The following is a 20,513-nucleotide window of genomic DNA, read 5'->3' on the forward strand; positions in this document are numbered from 1 at the left end:
CTTTTTGTCAACCACTGTCAGTTACTGAAGTCCTGGTTGTTCTCCCTCGAGGATTCCTCTCCAGTAAGGGCCTGCCATCAATCTGGCTGATTTTCATACCCAGGAGGTGACTGTCTAACAGACTGGACTCTGAGTTCCTTGAGATCCTCTGTTTAGAGACAGTTTCCCTCCCCTGCTCTCAGCCACCTTGAACTGCTCCAATCAGTAATGCAGAAAACCCACCCTTTAATGCAGAAAGTCTGCCCTTTAATGGCAGACTGTACCCTTCCAGATGTTTGTTTCAGTTGTCCCCTTTTCACCTGTTCTTCTGCCTCACTCCTCACTACTGTACCCTTCAAGCCCCTCCTCTCTCTCTGTTTTTTTTTTTTTTTTGGCTTTGCCTCATGGCATGCCAGAGAAGGCAATGGCACCCCACTCCAGTACTCTTGCCTGGAAAATCCCATGGATGGAGGAGCCTGGTGCGCTGCAGTCCATGGGGTCGCTAAGAGTTGGACACGACTGAGCGACTTCACTTTCACTTTTCACTTTCATGCATTGGAGAAGGAAATGGCAACCCACTCCAGTGTTCTTGCCTGGAGAATCCCAGGGACGGGGGAGCCTGGTGGACTTCGGTCTATGGGGTCACGCAGAGTTGGACGACTGAAGCGACTTAGCAGCAGCAGCAGCAGTTCTTTCATTGCACGTACCTGGAAAAACTCCAGACCCAAGTAAGCCCCGCCATTCACTTTGCTATACCTGTTCTAGAGCAGCTCAGCATGGCTGGAGAAAATCATAAATCTAGGCTGAGTAGGACCACCATAGATTTGGTCACTCAGCTCCTCGTCTCCCTACTCACCGCCGCCAAACAACCTTAGGACACACCTCTTATCAGTCCCTTCTGTCACTCATCATGGTAACTTTTCAAGTCCCTCCCTTCTCAAGCCTGGGACTAGCCCAGCTCGCCTTTCATTCTCAGCCGATGACTCACCTCCTTCAGAATTATTAAACAATCATACATAAACAATCTCATCTTTCAGACACAAGTCTAGAAATATACTTGAATATATGACTCTGAGCAGAGCCTTGCAGCGCCTTCCTCATTGCAGACCCTTCTGTGTTCCCCTTTCCTACCTTTAGGAAAAAAAACCTTAGTTTCCCTGGCCTGTTTAGAAAACAGACTCAAGCAACTAATCATTGAAGAAGGGGCAAAAGCGGGAGCTAAGAAGAGTCAGTCAAGAGAGGAAGGTGATAACAACTTGAGCAATAAGTAAAACTGAAGCATGGGATCATAAAGTCCTAGTTCTTCTCTAGAAAAACATGTAACAGTGTCTGACACACGTCCTTAAGTTATTTTTTAGAGAAACCAGACCACCCCCCGACTTAGGTGGAAACTGCTGACCCAAACCATATAGATCCTAGCCTGGTTGGAGCTGGAAAATGCATGATTGAGATTCCTGAAATGCCACCATGTCACCTCACCTTCTACCCGTCAGAAAAGTGTCCATGAGCTAATCACACACCCTGCAACCCTCACCCCAACACTGTCTTTAACATCCTTTCCCTGAAGACCATCGGGCAGTTTTGGTCTTTGAGCATTAGCTGCTTGTTGTTCTTGCATGGCACCTGTAATAAAACACTGTATTTTCCTTCACCACAACCCACTGTCTGAGACTGGCTTTGCTACCTGTCTTCCCTTCTTGGTATCCATATGTTTGTTTTCTACGTCTGGGTGTCTGTTTCTGCTTTGCAAATAAGTTCATCTGTATTGTTTTTCTCAAGCTTCCCAGGTGGAGGTATTGGTAAAGAACCTGCCTGCCAATGCAGGAAATGCAAGAGATTAGAGTTTGTGCTCTGGGTCAGGAAGATCCCCTGGAGGAGGAAATGGCAACCCACTCCAGTGTTCTTGCCTGGAGAATCCCATGACAGAGGAGCCTGGCAGGCTACAGTCCATAGGGTTACAAAGAGTTGGACATGGCTGAAACAACTGAGTACATACCATTTTTCTAGATTCCACATGTATGCATTAATATATGATATTTGTTTTTCTCTTTCTGACTTAACTTCACTCTGTATGATGGACTCTGGGTTCATCCATGTTTCTACAAATGATACAATTTCATTTCTTTTTATGGCTGAGTAGCATTCCATTGTGTATATGTACCACCTCTTTTTTATCCATTCCCTTGTTGATTAAAGTTCCAAAGTCTTAATGGTTTACAGAAAACTCCCTGGCTTACCCTTGCCTACTCCTCTGGCATTCTTTATTGCACGGGACTAGCTTTCTTCACTCCAGTCATACTGTATCTCTTTCAGTTCCTCAAACATCCATGCCACATCTTGCTTCTGGGTCTTTGCACAAGTTCTGCCCCTGCCCACATTCTCTCCATCTCTTCCTGAACAACTAACTCCTGTTCACCCTTCAAGGCTCAGCTCAAAGGACACCTCCTCAGGGAAGCATCCTTGACTCTCCAGAATAGGTTAGGTTAATCTGTCATGCGGCCATGAAATTAAAAGATGCTCCTTGGAAGGAAAGCTATGACAAGCCTAGACAGTGTATTAAAAAGCAGAGATATCACTTTGCCAACAAAGGTCCGTGTAGTCAAAGCTATGGTTTTTCCAGTAGTCTTGTACTACTTGTGAGAGTTGAACCATAAAGAAGGCTGAGCACCAAGGAATTGATGCTTTCAAACTGTAGTGCTGGAGAAGATTCTTGAGAGTCCTTTGGACAGCAAGGAGATCAATCAGGCAATCCTAAAGGAAATCAACCACGAATATTGATTGGAAGGACTGATGCTGAAGCTCCAGTACTTTGGCCACCTGATTCGAAGAGCTGACTCATTGGAAAAGACTCTGATGCTGGGAAAGATTGAGGTCAGAAGGAGAAGGGTGTGACAGAAGATGAGATGGTTGGATGGCATCACCAACTCAATGGACATGAGTTTGAGCATACTCCAGGATATAATGAAGGACAGGGAAGCCTGGCATGGGGATGGAAAAAGTCAGACAGGACTTAGGGACTGAACAACATCAACAACACCTGGTCATGTGCTCCCATGGCACTCTGCACTGTTTTTGATTATCGAGTTTAGTTATTCATAATGATTTATTTAGTGTTTGTCTTCCCCACCAGAATGCAAGTTCCATGAAGACATTAATGTGTCCATATCATTCATGGCTGTACACCCAGTGCCCTGCCAAAATGCCTCACAGAGAGTCAGGTCTCAATAATAGTTGCTGACTTAGGTGATTGAAACACAGATCGTCCTAGTTTGGTTTCAGTGCGCAGCTGTAACCTAAAAGCTAATAACCCATCATATTTGTGCTTGCCTTAAACACTTTGACCTTTATTTTCCATTTCCAAAGCGTTTTTGGTGTGTACAATACCGCCCTCTTCCTCTTTTCCCCTTTTCTCAGTGATGTGTCACCGATTGATGTTTTTTAATTGGGTGAGGCACAGGTAATCTCCCCGTTTATAACTCTGACCTTTCTGTGAGCAAACACACAGAGTGAACTTTGGTTTATCTCCCACTATAATGTAGCTGCTAATTACCGGCAGGCAGGCTGTCTCCTACGGTCCACGTGACCGGTGGGGTGACCAGAGAGAATCGTGGGGAAGAATAGTCTGAGGGACCCAGCGACAGGCTGTCGGGCTGGAGCTCCTGCCTCCTTGAGAGTCCCGAGTGAAGCCAGCGAGCCCAAGGAGCATGGTGCTGAGGTGAGGGAGGTCATGAAGACGCCACTGTTGGCCTTGGCTTTGTGGTCACTGATCCTCCGGCCAGGGCTGCCGTTCTGGACCTCCCACGTGAGTCGAAACTGCCAGGATGGCAGCTACGAGATCAGCGTCCTGATGATGAACAACTCGGCCTTCCCAGAGTCCCTGGACAGCTTGGAAGAGGTGGTGAAGGAGGGAGTGAAAATCGTGAGCCAGCGTCTGCTTGAAGCTGGTAAGAATACGGTAACAGAATTCTCCTCCCTGTTACCTCCTCTGCAGCCAGAGGGCTGCTAAGTGAAGACCTCACGTTCTTTGCTTGATCACCCAACGTCCTCTAAGGGCCCTTCTCTCTTTCAAGGCAGTAGATCTTCAGAAAGAAGGATTTGAGCCCTACCTCAGTGAGTTCACTCATGATACACTCTGCTCTAATAATGGGTCCAACCCAGGTGTTTGCAGCAGTGAAATGCCTCCAAATAAAACTGGATTTACTACTGAGTGTCAGGGCCTTGTGTTTCCTTCTGCATCATCTCAGAGACAGAATTTGGTCTGGACTTGAGATTTCACAGGGTTGTCTATCAAGAAGATGAATCAAGTAAAATTCCTACAGATGATCAGTCTTTGATGAAGATTTTTAATCCATCTATTCTCTCTCTGCATTTCTGGTGGTGATTCTTATAAGATGCAGTCGATGTAATAAATTTGCAAAGTGAGTGTATGCATGCTAAATCCCTTCAGTTTGTCTGACTGGTGTGACCCCATGGACTATAGCCTTCCAGGCTCCTCTGTCCATGGGGATTCTCCAGGCAAGAATACTTAAGTGGGTTTCCATGCCCTTCTCCAGGGGATCTTCCCCACTCAGGGACTGAAGCTGGGTCTCCTGCATTGTAGGCATATTCTTTATTATCTGAGCCACCAGGGAAGCCCCAAATTCAGTGTAACAGTCCTTTATTTTACTGCTGTTTTAGGGGGATGGGAAAATTATTTTTTATGTTTTATTGAAGTATAGTTGATTTACAGTGTTGTATTAATTTCTGGTGTACAGCAGAATGATTCAGTTGTTCATATATATATATTCTTTCTCGTATTCTTTTCCATTGTGGTTTGTCAGAGGATACTGAATATAGTTCCTTGTGCTATACAGCAGGACCATGTTATTAATCCATCCTATCTATACTAGTTGTGTGTATCTCTTAATTCTTAAAATAAATTATAACATTAGGTAAAACATGTATGATAAAGAGAAAGTCATCACCCCTGATAATTTCCAGTCACCTGGACATTTCCAGATTCTTTTCATGTGCTTCCAAGTTTTTGTTGTTAAGAACATCGTTGGAGTCACTACAGCACAGAAACACTTTTCTGACCTTCATTTCACATTATTCTACAAGTGGCTTTCCTGGAGTTGCTTAATCTTCGTATATCATATGAATGGATGTCCTGTATCTCTTAGATACCTTTCCAGATCATCTGGTAATTCCCTACAGTGGGATCTTCCATTGTTTTTTGGTTTCTTATGATTATTTTAAAGCTACTGCAATAACTTCCCAGGTGGCTCAGTGGTAAACAACCCGCCTGCCAATGCAGGAGAGGTAAGAGACGTGGGTTCCCTCCCTGGTTTGGGAAGATCCCCTGGAGGAGGGCATGGCAACCCACTCCAGTTGGAGAATCCCACAGACCAAGGAGCCTGGTGGGCTGCAGTCCATAAGGTCACACACAGTTGGACACAACTGAAGCGACTTAGCACTCACAACAATAAACATTTTCACATACGTTGTTTCACCGTCCTCCCGTGCTTTGAGACGAGATTGCCGTAAGTGTAATTACTGAGTCAGTGACTGTTTCATAGAACTTAATGGTTATTTATGGATGAGGATACATCCTCTAAGGAGAGAATGTCTCAATTTTCTTTATTTAAAATTCTGTGTCAATAGCAGCAGTAGTTGTCATATATCATGCATGTGTGATAACTGTCTTCTGTACAATATACTTTGCTTCAACACTGTCTGAGTCCAGATTCATATATAAATGGATGGATCTTATCTAGAGCCATAATGTAACTAGGAGGTCATTTAATAAAACCCCCTTCTATGGGCAGTGTGGTGTAGTAGAAAGAACATTTGATTTGAAATCCGAGGACCCAAATTGGTGTCCGTTTTCCAGAGCTTTCTCTCTTTGTGACCTATTTCTCTTGATCTACCTGAGCTCGGTGTTCTTGTTTTTTAAGTACCTGTCAGGTGCTTGGTGGGCCTTCCCAAGTGGCTCTAGTGGTAAAGAACCTGTATGCCAAAGCAGGAGATGTAAGAGATGCAGGTTCGATCCCTGGGTCAGGAGGATCCCCTGGAGGAAGGCACGGCAACGCAGTCCAGTATTCTTGCCTGGAGAATTCCATGGACAGAGGAGCCTGGCGGGCTACAGTCCATGGGGTCTCAAAGAGTCAGACACGACTGAAGCAACTTAGCACACACACATAGGTGCTAGGTAAGATATATCATCTTTTTACTCACCACAGCTCTGTGCAATCAGCATTGCTGACACTGTTTCACAGCAGAGGCTTAATAATTTTGCTGAAGTCATACAAGTTGTCTGTTTGAAGTAGGAGTCAAATCTGTATCTGTCTGATTCCACAGAGTGTAGCATGTCACCACTGTAAGAGCTTTACCCACCATGAACTAACTTGCTCATTAAAATAAAGTGGTGGAACATTGTGGTTAGAAGTAGAGGTTTGGAGTCAGACAGAGGCCGGTTCACGTTCCAGCCTTTTATCCAACCTGTGACCTTGAGCAAGTTATCCTTAAATTTTCTGAGCTTCAATTCCTTCACCTATAAAATCATAGTAAATAGTTTCCTCCGGTGAGTATGGTGTGAATTAAATGAAGAGATTCGCATAAAGCACTTAATTCACTGACTGATCCGTACTGTGCACTCACTGAATGGCCGTTGTGTTTATTGTGGCCGCTCTTACTGTTGTTCTTGTCAAGGACGTTGATGTTGTTGCTGCTGCGTCCTTGCTGCTGTTAGCAGAACAAGTTACCCTGCACATAAAGTAAACAGCAGAGTGTGTTGTTCAGATATTGATCTCTGAACTCATATTACCCGAATTTGCACTTCTGCTCCATCATTTACTAGTTGAATGACACTGAGTAAGTTGTTGATTCTAAGTTCAGTCATCTCATTTGTAAAATAGAGTCAATAATGGTGAGAGGCCTTTGCATGGACTCAGTAAGAGGAGGATCTGAAGGAGGGGGAAGTGAAAGAGTAAACTGAGGCCCAGATTTCTGCATCTGATGATGCATTTTGTCAGATGAATAGTCATGCATAGTAAACCCAAGAAATGCAGCTTGTGAAGGGAAGATGGATTCATGGTCTAAGCTTATTAAGCACTGATGCTCGGGAAAAATTTAAGACAATATACTTAAGGACTAACTTGAACAATAGAAAGATTTCAAATGTTGGTGATGTCCAAGTGGAAGAGAGCAATATTTTCCCCAAGTACTTAGGAAAGCTTTGTGGGTTTGGAAGAATATACAGGACTTGATCAAAAACTTGAAAATAAGATTCCTTCAGTCTTAGGAAATCAACTTCCCAAGGTTGTATGTGCCATGGCCTCAACCTGGTCCATACCCCTCACCTGGTCCATACCTTCCACGTGTCCATGTCCCCCACCTGGTCCATATCCTCCACCTGGTCCATACCCCCGCCCTGGTCCATACCCTCCACATACTCTCATCTGCTGAGGGGGTCCCTTTCCTAGACTCCAGAGCCCATATCCAGATTCACTTTGGTCCCATCCCATCCTCAAAGCTCTCTATAGGAGAGAAAGCATCTGAGATCACCCTGTATTCTATAACATCCCCCTCACCCTCCCAGCACTGAGATCTCATGGTATGGTGTGCAGATGGCAAGCAGGATAGGGTTGAAACGACACCTGAGGAACTGCTTATAAGTTAAGCTTTAATTTGAAGTCCCCATCCCATTGTCTAAAAAGTGTTTATTGGAGGCCTCCCTGATGGTCCCATGGTTAAAGACTCCACACTTCCACTGCAGGGGATGTAAGTTCGGTCCTTGGTCAGGGTACTAAGATCCCACATGCTACACAGCGTGGCCCCAAAATAAAAATAAAAACAATATGCTAAAGTCATTAAAGTAATAATAATAAAGAAGTGACAGGGAGTGACATAAGAACTCAGAACTCAAATATTTCTAGGCTTAAAACTGGATATACAATTCCACCTCCCCCCCACTACCAGATCAGTTGGCAAAAGATAAATCTCACAGCCAGTATAAACTTACTGAGAAATAACACTAGTCTTCTCTTTTCCCTCATTCTGGATAACAGGCTTCAATGTGACCGTGAATGCTACCTTCATCTATTCAGAAGGTGTGATTTATAAGTCCAGTGACTGCCGGAGCAGTACCTGTGAAGGCCTCGACCTCCTCAGGACTATTTCAGTGAGTGCCTGCCTCTGCGGGGTCAGCTTTCACCCTCCTGCCTTGGGGGGATGGTGGCTGGGCTCCCCGACCTGTCCGCCAGCACCCCAGCTGTCTGTCAGCATCCCACCTGTCTGCCAGCTTCTCCGCTGTCCAACAGCATCTCCCCTGTCCACCGGCATCTCCCCTGTCCGCCAGCATCCCATCTGTCCACCAGCATCTCCCTCGTTGCCTCCAGCTACCCAGCTGAGTGATTTGGAGATGGGGTGCTCTGACTCTCTCCCCATCTATTTTCCAAGTGAGAGGGCCCTCCAGGAACCCAGAAAGGTAGGGAGCACCTTAGCTATGTTGTCTGTACACAGTCAGTGGTATGGAGGGGGATTATTTTGTTTTCAAAAGTCTAAAAAAAATTTCAGTGTTGGTATTAACTGATATGCCTTTGTGTCCCCTCAAGAAATACCAGAGGTGCCCTATTACAAAAATATGTTCCAACATGTGTGCTCAGTCATGGCCAACTCTCTGGGGCCCCATGGGCTGTAGCCTGCCAGGCCCCTCTGTCCATGGAGTTCTCCAGGCAAGAATACTGGACTGGGTTGCCATGCCCTCCTCTAGGGGATCTTCCCAACCCAGGGATTGAACATGTGGCTCCTGCCTTGCAGGCGAATTCTTTACTGCTGAGCGACTGGGGAGGCCCCCAAAACCCTACACCAGAAACCTATTGCAAGTCATCACCGTATACATGGTCACAGATGGATTGTTTAAGAGCAGAATCTGCAACCTAACTTTAAAGTAGTAATTGTAATGTCAAAATCTAGAAATAGGAAGAGAGAGATCCTTGCCTATTTGCTCCTCCCAACCCCAGCCCTAACCCCAACCAGAGCTTTCGGGGCTGAAGAGTGTTCCAAGCTCTCTGGAGGCAAGTAGGCTGTGAGATGCCCCTCTACGACAGAAACCTAAGAAAAAGCCCTTCATAAAGCAGAGTGTGGGCACAGAGCATGGTTCTGAAGCTCTAATCAATAACATAGAATCAACCTGATTGGCCACACTCATGTCAGGAGGCGTGGCTCATTACAGTCGCCATTTTAAATCGTGGAGGATGTGGAGTGAGCAAGAGGAGTTGAATACACTCCACTTTGCAGTTCTGCGAAGGTGTGTCTCCTCTTTCTACCTCTCCAGAGGAAGATGTAACCTGGTTCTCCAACACCGTCGATGGAATATTCCTAGTCGGGTGCCCCTTGAGAAAGGGTGGAATATATCTGTAGACTTCAAAGCAGTTACACTGCAGTTTGTTCTCTGCAGCCCTGCTTGTCGCTTCCCCTAAAACCGGAACTTGCCCTCTCTCTCCACAGCCCCTCCAAATCTAGTCTGTTCACCATGTGGCCTACAGACACTGCTGATGTTACAGTCTGCCGGTGCCTCTTCAGCCACTGGACATCCTCCCCTTGATAAGAGAGTCCAGGTTCATGTTCGGGCAGCACACCTTCAGCAGGATTCTCTTGCCTCCTTCCACAGCCTCTCCCAGCTCAGACATCCCAGAAATGTTAGAATGAGAGAGAAAGGCCCACTTTCCAGCCTTCTCGATGCCTCCCCCTTGCCCGCTTCTTTCCTGTACACTGATTCATGTTTTATTTTTAGGGATTAGTTGTTTGTTTGTTTGTTTTCTCCTACAGAGTAAAAAACAGATGGGCTGTGTCCTCATGGGGCCCTCGTGTACCTATTCCACCTTCCAAATGTAGTAAGTAGCTTGGTTTGTTGTTGTTTTCACGCCCCTGTGACTTGAAGTCAGGACGAAATCATCAATATTTAAGTGATTTATCAAACAGCAGTCTAGTTCAGATAATACAGTCAGCAGTTTGGGGCCCTTGTATTCTGCAGCCTCTCTAATAACTGTCATGCCCTCATCCAGGTAACTGCCTTTGTTCAATGTGGGGCGAATGACAGTAGCTGTTCCAGTTCAGTTACTAACATCTGAGTATGAGAAGCAAAACCGTAGAGATGAGGTTGTAGCTTCCCTGGTGGCTCAGTCTGTAAAGAATCTGCCTGCAGTGCAGGAGACCTGGTTTTGATCCCTGGGTCGGGAAGATCTCCTGGAGAGGGGCATGGCAACCCACTCCAGTGTTCTTGCCTGGAGAAGCCCATGAGCAGAGGAGCCTAGAGTCCATGGGGTGGCAAAGAGGCATGACTGAACTGACTTAGCATGAGAGATGAAGTTAGACTCCTGGCAAGATACAGGGAAGATAATGAACTTGGATAATTTGAAAATTGAATAAATGAAATATTCCCAGACACAAACACAAAGGAAAGCACCCTAGGGCCTTGGCAGGGCGCTGTTCCATCCTTAGGTCTGTAAGAACAGGAACAGTGGTAGGATTCTTATTTCATAGTGCTATTTGAGGATTACATGAATAACATACTAAAGTACTTTACACAGTGCCCAACTTAGAAGAAAAAATCTTCCAGTATGTTTTAGAGGGAAAGTACTTCTCTGGCTTCTGGAAAATCGCCCCCATCCCTCTTGTTCGTCTCATGCAGTGTAATTCTCACCACCACAAAATACTTCGTTCTGCCAAATCACCCTTCCCCAATAAAAATCCCTCCCACATGCCTTTCTTTCTGTTCCATCTCCCCCTGAATCAAGATCACTCTTTGTCTACACAGAGAAAACCTTTAATAGACCACCAAAGATGGAAGGGGATGTTGTTTTCCTTTCTCAAATACATATTAAACATCTTCATACAAACTTGGCAGCCCAGAGATACTGAGGTGAATGAGCCAGGTGTGATCCTCACCTTCATGGTGCTTGCAGTCTAGTGGAGGAGACAGAGATTAAACAGATTCTCTCTCAAATGATTACCTGGTGTCAGGTATCAAAGAAAGTTCTCCTGATGGATAAAGAGATTTAATCTAGGACCTGATGGATCAGTAAGAATCAACCAGGCAAAGAGTTAGGGGCACAGCATTTCTGGCATTTGTAAAGACCCTGATAGAAAATAAAGCTTGATATGTTTAAGGCATGACTGCAGCCATGAAATTAAAAGACGCTTGCTCCTTGGAAGAAAAGCTATGACCAAGCTAGACACTATATTAGAAAGCAGAGACATTACTTTGCCAATAAAGGTCCACCTAGTCAGTTCAGTTCAGTTCAGTTCAGTTGCTCAGTCGTGTCCGACTCTTTGCGACCCCATGAATCGCAGCACGCCAGGCCTCCCTGTCCATCACCAACTCCCGGAGTTCACTCAGACTCACATCCATCGAGTCAGTGATGCCATCCAGCATCTCATCCTCTGTCGTCCTCTTCTCCTCCTAAGGCTATGGTTTTTCCAGTAGTCATGTATGAATGTGAGAGTTGGACTATAAAGAAAGTTGAGCACTGAAGAATTGATGCTTTTGAACTGTGGTGTTGAAGAAGACTCTTGAGAGTCCCTTGGACTCCAAGGAAATCCAACCAGTCCATCCTAAAGGAGATCAGTCCTGAATGTTCACTGGAAGGACTGATGTTGAACCTGAAACTCCAAATCTTTGGCCACCTGCTGCAAAGAGCTGACTCATTTGAAAAGACCCTGATGCTGGGAAAGATTGAGGGCAGGAGGAGAAGGGGACGACAGGGGATGAGATGGTTGAAGGGCGTCACCAACTCAATGGAGATGAGTCTGGGTAAACTCCGGGAGTTGGTGATGGACAGGGAGGCCTGGTGTGCTGCAGTCCATGGGGTTCCAAGGAATTGGACACGACGGAGTGACTGAACTGAACTGACTTGATGTTTAAGGAACCACGAGTAGATCCATGTGCCGAACAGGAGAAGGAAAACCATAAAGTCCTCCGGTGAAGCCTGTCTCAAAGGTGGTCCGAAGCACCTGCATGCTCAGTTGCTAAGTTGTGTCCAACTCTTTGGGGCCCTGAGGACTGTGGCCCACCAGGCTCCTTTGTGCATGGGATTTTTCCAGGCAGGAATACTGAAGTGGATATAAGAGCTGAAAATAAAGCAGTGCATGGAAGGGAATTTCAGGGACATCTTTTTGGCTTCACAACATTTATAGTAGCTGTGGTGGCCCATTTTCTGTTTTTCTTAGTCCTATGCCCCAAAGTCCATATGTCCTAGCCTAGATGTTAGGGCAACCTGATGAAACTCATCTTAGAATAAATCAAAGTAACCAAGCCACATGTGTGAGTGCCTGTGCATGCTGTCACTTCAGTCATGTCTGACTCTGCATTTCTATGAACTGTAGCCCACCAGCCTCCTCTGTCCATAGGATTCTCCAGGCAAGAATTCTGAAGTGGGTTACCACACCCTCCAGGAGATCTTCTGACCCAGGGATCGAACCTAGTCTCCCTCATTGCAGATAGATTCTTTACCATCTGAGCCACCAGGGAAGCCCAGAGAAGGCAGTGCGTGTGTGCAGGCTAAGTCGCTTCAGTCGTATCTGACTCTTTGCAAGCCTATGGAGTGTAGCCCACCAGTCTCCTCTATCCATGGGATTCTCCAGGCAAGAATTCTGGAGCGAGTTGCCATGCCCTCCTCCAGGGACCAGGGATGGAACCTACGTCTCTCATGTCTCCTGCATTGGGAGGTGACCACTAGCACCACCTGGAAACCAAGCCACATATATAAGACAACTTCCAGAGTATGCTTAGAATGTAGCATATGTTCAGTAAATATTCTTTAAATTCACTTGTGTGAGAGGGACCTATTGTAAGTCGAATACCTGCTTGAATGACCCTATTTCATTTTTGTCATTTCCACCCACATGCTGAAACAGCTTAAAGAAGGATCTTACTTGTGCTACTTAAGTTAATCCTGATATTGGTTTATTTCTCACCTCTTGGCACAGCCTTGACACAGATTTAAACTATCCCATGATTTCAGCTGGGAGTTTTGGATTGTCATGTGACTACAAAGAAACCTTAACCAGGATGATGTCTCCAGCTCGGAAGCTGATGTACTTTTTGGTTGAGTTTTGGAAAGTCAAATTTCAATTCAAACCTTTTTCCTGGAACACTGCGTATGTTTTCAAGAATAGTACAGAGACTGAGGACTGTTTCTGGTAAGCAAGACCATTAATATCCTTCTGACATTTAGCCATAAACCATGGAGAGAAACCATAAACTCTCAGCAGACCCCTAGTTATTATCAGATGCTCGTTCCATGAAGTAACAGCGTTGGGAATGGAAACCAACCCACTTTCTTACATGCAACTGGTACATAGTTTATGTTTAACTGATTTCATTCCTAAGCTATAAATATATTTAGATAAGGCTGTTTGTTACTCCTGTTTGAACTAGATCTATTAAACACAGTTCTCTGAAGTAGGTACCCCTTAACTTCAGGTCAAATTGAAATTTCACTTAGAAATAAATCAACAGCAACAGCTAATGTTTCATTATAATAAAAAGGAATTGTATAGAGTGTATTATATGTCTTGAGAACTCTGAATAGATGTTTTTTGAACATATTTTTGAAAAGTTGCCTTTTCTTATAGAGTCTGTTAGTTAACAATGATCTGTTTTCCTTGCCTCAGTGTGATTGACATAAAGTGTGTCTATGTAATGGTAAATACATTGACTAAATATTTTCATAATTCTTTCCAAATGGCATAAGTGAAGTAGCAATAAATACAGCTTTGATGAAGTAAAGGCAAAGGGGCCGAAAGAAACATGATGTCGTTAATATAATCGACATACATTGCATGTGTGACACTCTTTGCAGTTTTGAAAGTACTTTCATGTTAGTTTTATCAATTCCCCACAGTAAACTCTCTGTAGAAAAGAGGACAAGTACCATGATCTCTGTTTAAGGAGCATGGAAATCAGACATGATAGAGAATATGCATTCTGCCTGTCCTACACAACAGGTTAGAAATCATTTCTCTCACAGCTTTTCAGAGGAATCAGACTGTTGGAGAGAACAGAGTATCAGGCACCATTGCTAAAATGAAACTACAGAGCTCACACATCTCCAGCAAAGGTGGCAGAAAGAAGGACTTGAAGGAACCTGAAGTCTCTCTCCACCAAAGCATGCGGAGGACTAAAATAGGGTACCCCTGAGAACACACATCTAGGGAACTGTAAGAATCAATACTAAGGCATCATCTTAGAAACTTCAGGCTGAACAGAAGTCAGTTTCACACAGGAGGAAAAATGACTCCTATCAGCTCTGAATTTTTGTACTATAGATTCAAAAGTTTCAATTTCTGTGTGATAATGGGATGAGAACAGAGTAGCCTTCCTTCAGCAAATAGCAAGAAGCCTTTAGAAGGGATCTGGGAAATACCTCCTGTTTGTATGAATACACGAAGATCCCCTGAAACTGTCCCTATACTCCTCCTAAATTAGACATTCATCCTAACCCTTGGGATCGTGATGTGTATTGTCCATTGTGTTAACAGAGGCAATGGATTTTAGATGAACAAGTCCCCTGGAGACATCTGTAAGCAGTGAGCAAACGACATGGAAAGCCATGAAGAAACTAAGCTGATTGCTTAGAGTTTCTCTTTGTTTCTGTTCTAGGTACCTCAATGCTCTGGAGGCTGGAGTTTCCTATTTTTCTCAGAAACTAGGCTTCAAGGAGATGTTGAGAGGAGATACCGAGTTTCAGGACATCTTAATGGATCAGAACAGGAAAAGCAATGGTAAGAGGACATGAAGCAAGATCGTTTTTTTGCCGGCTACTTCCTCACAACCATCGCCTCCCTATGAGTGATTTGGACAAATCTACCCCCAGAGCTGTCATCATACTGTATATTTTGTGTGTTTGGGAAGGTCTGTAGCTGCTTGCAACTCCATTATATGGTTCCTTTTGCAGATTCAAACCTTATCCTTGGAGAAATTAGCAAAAGTAGTATATTAACATGGGACTGCCTTTGTGGTCCAGGAGTTGGGGGTCTGCCTGCTAAAACAGGAGACACAGGTTCGATCCCTGGTCCAGGAAGATTCCACATGCCGTGGGGTAGCTAAGCCCAAGCACCACAGCTACTGAAGCCCACGCTTCTTAGAGCCTGGGCTATGCAACAAAAGAAGCTGCCAGAATGAGAAGCCCTTGCACCACAACCAGAGAAAGCCCATGTGGAAGACCCAGTGCAGCCATAAATAAATAAATAAATTTTTAAAATATATCAGCTTCTTGAAGGTAATGATAAGGCTAAAAGCCAGCTTTTATGAACCAAAATGATATCACAATCCACACTATCAGTGAACTGCTTTTTAAAAATACATTTATTTATTTGGCTGTGCCTGGTCTTAGTTGGAGAAGGCAATGGCAACCCACTCCAGTACTCTTGCCTGGAAACGCCCACGGATGGAGGAGTCTGGTAGGCTGCAGTCCATGGGGTCGCTAAGAGTCAAACACGACTGAGCGACTTCACTTTCACTTCTCACTTTCATGCATTGGAGAAGGAAATGGCAACCCACTCCAGTGTTCTTGCTTGGAGAATCCCAGGGTCAAGGGAGCCTGATGGGCTGCCGTCTATGGGGTCACACAGAGTCGGACATGATTCAAGCGACTTAGCAGCAGCAGCAGCAGATCTTAGTTGTGGCATTTGAGATCTAGTTCCCTGACCAGGGATCAAACCCAGGGCCCCTGCGTTGGGAGCGTGGAGTCTTAGCCCCTGGACCACCAGGGAAGTCCCAATAAACTGCTTCGTGTATACCTGTGGCAGATTCATGTTGATATATGGCAAAACCAATACAATATTGTAAAGTTAAAAAATAAAATTAAAAAAAAAAAGTTCGCCACAATCTAATATACTGTTGAATCTGTGACGAATCCTCAAATATTCTGAATCCTGTTTCCCCGGTGACCAAGAGGACGTATTTATTGATATCTAGCCTTAGGCAAAATTATAAGATAGGCCAAGACTGTTTCACTTGGATTTATTCTCTCTTTATTTCACTTGCTCAGTGATCTCTCATTTATAGACCAAGTATGAAAAGTGAATGGTATAAAATCATTCTCACCAAGTAATTCAGTGATTTATTTCACCCTCCACAGAAATCTTTTTACAAATAAGAATATATCAGAATACTTATGTGTTAAGGATTCTTTTTACAAATAAGGATATATCAGGAATCAACTGTCAAATTTTCTACCAGGAAAGGTTCTTGCTTGGCAGGATTTCCTGGTATCCCTCAAAATATCATTTGCTGTCATTATCAAGCATTTGCCATATTAAGAACCTACCATTTGCAAAACATTGAACAAGACATGGGAAAAAAGAAATATAAAATGATTCATGTCCATAAAATGTTTTCAATTCAACTGGACAACACAATGTAGGAAAAGATCTAATGAAGTGTCTCCCAACTCACTCATCTTAGCATCAAGCCATGCATTTCGGAAATCTGGTTACAATGCGTTGGAGAGCTTAGAGAGTCATATTGGAACTCTGTCACTGAGTTCTGAGTTAAGAAGCTGCAAGCAAAACCCAAGGAAAGGTGCTTAGGAAGATTTTATTAATGCTCACACTAACATATATTTTCCAACAACCTTATATGTGGGTGAAAGTGAAAGTGAAGTGCTCAGTCGTGTCCGACTCTGCGACGCCATGGACTGTAGCCCACCAAGCTCCTCCGTCCATGGGATTCTCCAGGCAAGAATACTGGAGTGGGTTGCCATTTCCTTTTCCAGGGGATCTTCCCGACCCAGGAATCGAACCCAGGTCTCCCGCATTGCAGGCAGACGCTTTAACCTCTTAGCCACCAGGGAAGCCCTACATGTGGGTAGTGCATTTCATTTATTAATGAAAATAGTTTTTGTAACTACTCCAGCCTTATGTAGTGGAGTAAGCACTAAACAGACGCAAATACTTGATTTTCAGAGCTGTTTCTGTCATCTACCAGTTTTTTTTTTATATCATTGGCGTCTTGGCTATAGTTTCCTTAAATCAGTAAAATTAAGGAAATGGACTAGATGATTCTTTTTTAAAGATACATGTATTAATATTTGTTTATTTTTTGGCTGTCTTGGGTCTTTACTGCTGTACATGGGCTTTCTCTAGTTGGGGCAAGCAGGAGCTACTCCCTAGTTGCAGGGCACAGGCTTCTCATTGCGGTGATTCCTTTCGTTGCAGAGCGCGGGCTGTAGACACTTAGTCTTCAGTAGTTGTGGCTCGCAGCCTCTGGGGCGTTGGCTCAGGGGTTGTAGCCCTTTGGCTTAGTTGCCTTGCAGCATGTGGGATCTTCCCAGAGCAGGGATCAAACCTGTGTCCCCTGAGTTGGCAGACAGATTCTTCACCACTGGACCACCAAGGAAGCCTGGACTAGATGATCCTTTTTAAGATCCCATGCAGCTCTACTCTGACTCCGTTAAAAAAAAAAAATGTGGGGGGAAATAAATTTGAGGAATTGGTGTTAATCTTAAAACATGAATGTAGCATAGACTTACTGGGTTCAGATTCAATCACATGGTTCCCTTCTTGCTTGGGAACAGATTATTGTATATTTTTCTCTCTGTCTTGCTCTGTCTCCTGCAGTGATTGTTATGTGTGGTAGACCGGAAACCATCCAAAACCTCAGGGGTAACCGGGCAGTGGCTGAAGACATCGTCATTATTCTAGTGGATTTATTCAAGTAGGTATAATATTTGGAAGACCTCTCCTTTCAGAAAGAAAATAAGGATTTCCAAAAGATATTCTCTTTTCTCGTGTTTTTCATAGCCTTAAATGGGATTCAGTATAAAGATAATATTTTAACCAATGTTTAATTTCTTCTTTATCATTCTTATTTAATTCAGTATAGCCTTAGCAGAGATGTATACCTTTGATATCGCTATCATGTCTAAGGACCATATGAAAGGTTTCTACCATGTGGCACAGGAAACTCTGCTCAATATTATGTGACAACCTACATGGGAAAGGAATTTGAAGAAGAATAGATACACGTATGGGCTTCCCAGGTGGCGCAGTGGTAAGGAATCCACCCGCCAAGGCAGGAGACACAAGAGACTGTTTCGATTCCTGGGTCGGGAAGATCCCCTGGAGGAGGAAATGGCAGCCCACTCCAGTATTCTTGTCTGAAAAAATTCCATGGCCAGAGGAGCCTGGTGGGCTGCAGTCTTGGGATCACAAAAGAGTCTAACACGACTGAGCACAGATACATGTGTATGTATAACTGAATCACTGCTGTACACCTGAGGCTAACGCAACGTTGTTAATCAACTGTACTCCAATATAAAATTTTAAAAACTAAAAAATAAGTAAATAAATACAAAAGTTTTATTTAAAAACAAAACAAAACAAAACATTAAACTCACATGCCCATTCAACAAAGATCCTGGTCTCCAGCCTGATCATAAGGTCTTTTTCCCAGGCAGCAATAAATCAGCTAATATCCCAGTCATATGTCTGGGAACATGGGCTGTATCTGTGCCTTTGATTGCTAGTGGCCTTTGGTCCTAGATTATTTTCCTTCAGCCACCTTTGGTAAGAGGGAAGTTCCCATTAAGTGAATTTGACTGACGCGATTATTCTTTGCCCTCTGCAGTGTAGTCACTGGGTGGTAATTTTCCCCTGCACTTCACTGGCACTAAGGGGAGAAAATTCTGGAGAACAGAAAGCATCTTTTATCACATCCCTGCTTTTTTACCACTCATCTTCTAATGTAGTTACAGTTTTATGGAGAACCCATTAAAAAAAAAAGTGCCAAGGTAATATCTGAGTCAGATTAAGCTTTAAAAAGGTGTTGCTGGTATATCTTGTGTCTCTTGCTCCATCGGCTGAATCATATGACTTCACTTACCTGTCTGGATCATTGATCATTTGCTGTCTGTATTCAGAGCAGAAGCTATTACCGCAGTGTATCATATCTGATTAGTCATTTCAGACACCTTGAATGTACTTGTCTCAGTGTTGAGAAAGATGAAGCATGGGAACTGCAGGCATATCTAGTTTCTGAAGATAATATAGTCAGCTGAGCCTTTTAGCTGCAGAAGACAAGAAAGAGGGCAGAATTATCAACACTTTATTCCTGCAACCACATTGATAGCCTCTTTCAATGACTGCTTTGCCTCCTGGAAGGAGGCCTCAGTGGAACCAGTTTGGTGTAACTTTATTTTTAGAAACTCCTTATCTACTGCCAAAGTGTTGGCCTCCTTTTATCACTATTCCCTAAGGACACCTGGCTGTGTTTCGGGAAGATCATATGAGATTCATTTGAAACTAGACATAACTTGTGATTTCAAATTATAATTCTGACACTTTCAGTTCGTTTGCCTCTTGGGTATTACTTAGCATTTTGAGATTAAGTCTTCTCATTTATCAAGTGAGAATAAAAATATCTATAAGGGTCCTTTAGGATGAGGTGTGGTAATATAAACAAACTCTTCATCACAGTCCTCAGCACATAGATATATTCACCTACGTTTGAATATTAAATGATGGTCATCCTGGCTAACAGCAGTTCAAGTGTGTTATATTATTTGCAGATTAAAACATTAAAATGATTAGCAGGTACTTCCCTGGTGGTCCAGTGGTTAAGAATCCACCTTGCAATACAGGGGAGACGAGTTCGATCTCTGATCTGGGAACTAAGATCCCACATGCCTCAGACCAGCTAAACCAGTGCTTCACAGCAAGAGATCCATGTGATGCAATGAGGATCCCTCATGCTTCAACTAAGACCCAACACAGCCGAATAAATAAATTTCTTAAAAATAAATAGATACAGCATCGAGGGTCCTCAATGTGCCAGATGTGTCTAGGAATTGAGGATGTGTACTGTTGCATTGCTTCAGTCGTGTCCAGCTCTTTATGACCCCATAGACTGTAGCCTGCCAGGCTCCTCTGTTCATGAAATTCTCCAGGCAAGAATACTAGAGTGGGTTGCCAGATCTCCAGGGGATCTTCCTAACCCAAATAACAAACGTGAAAGTGAAAGTCGCTCAGTTGTGTCCAACTCTTTGCAACCCCATGGACTATACAGTCCATGAAATTCTCCAGGCCAGAATACTGGAGTGGGTAGCCTTTCCCTTCTCCAGTGGATCTTCACAACCCAGGGATCAAACCCAGGTCTCCCACATTGCAAGAGCACGTTATGTCTCCTGCATTGGCAGGTGGCTTCTTTACTACTAGTGCCAACTGGGAAGCCCAGGAATTGAGAATACAAGGACCAGTTAGCTAATGTTAAGAAGCATACAGTGTCAGAGAAAGTGCAGGTATCAGCCAAGAGTCATTAAACCTTGAAAAACAAGCTTACATATCCAGGGCTCCCCCAAAATCTTCTTTCTTTTTAAAGAATTATCTGCAGTGAATTGCTAAAGAAACAAATGAACCTCTGTTTGTTAGTATATTCTAGATCCTTCATGTTTATTTTAATTTCAGAATAACCTATCAAAATATTTATTTTAAAAATATTAAAATTCATATAAACTTTATTAAAAAAACAAGTATCTGTATTATGATCTTCC

The 20,513-nt window shown here is 43.7% G+C and overlaps 1 protein-coding gene across 1 annotated transcript in view; it reads left to right on the plus strand.

The window, feature by feature from the left end:
* The first annotated feature begins 1,067 nt into the window (after positions 1-1,067).
* The window catches only part of GUCY2C (guanylate cyclase 2C), a 68,123-nt gene continuing 48,677 nt past the window's right edge, over positions 1,068-20,513 (plus strand). The window contains exons 1-6 of the mRNA XM_019961517.2: positions 1,068-3,923; positions 8,028-8,140; positions 9,790-9,854; positions 12,949-13,161; positions 14,624-14,745; positions 17,584-17,680. Coding sequence (XP_019817076.2) covers positions 3,707-3,923; positions 8,028-8,140; positions 9,790-9,854; positions 12,949-13,161; positions 14,624-14,745; positions 17,584-17,680 — 827 coding nt within the window. The 5' untranslated portion in view covers positions 1,068-3,706. The remainder of the gene's footprint in view (positions 3,924-8,027; positions 8,141-9,789; positions 9,855-12,948; positions 13,162-14,623; positions 14,746-17,583; positions 17,681-20,513) is intronic.

Source organism: Bos indicus, chromosome 5, assembly GCF_029378745.1.
Source record: "Bos indicus isolate NIAB-ARS_2022 breed Sahiwal x Tharparkar chromosome 5, NIAB-ARS_B.indTharparkar_mat_pri_1.0, whole genome shotgun sequence".
In the NCBI taxonomy this organism is placed as follows: Eukaryota; Metazoa; Chordata; class Mammalia; order Artiodactyla; family Bovidae; genus Bos; species Bos indicus.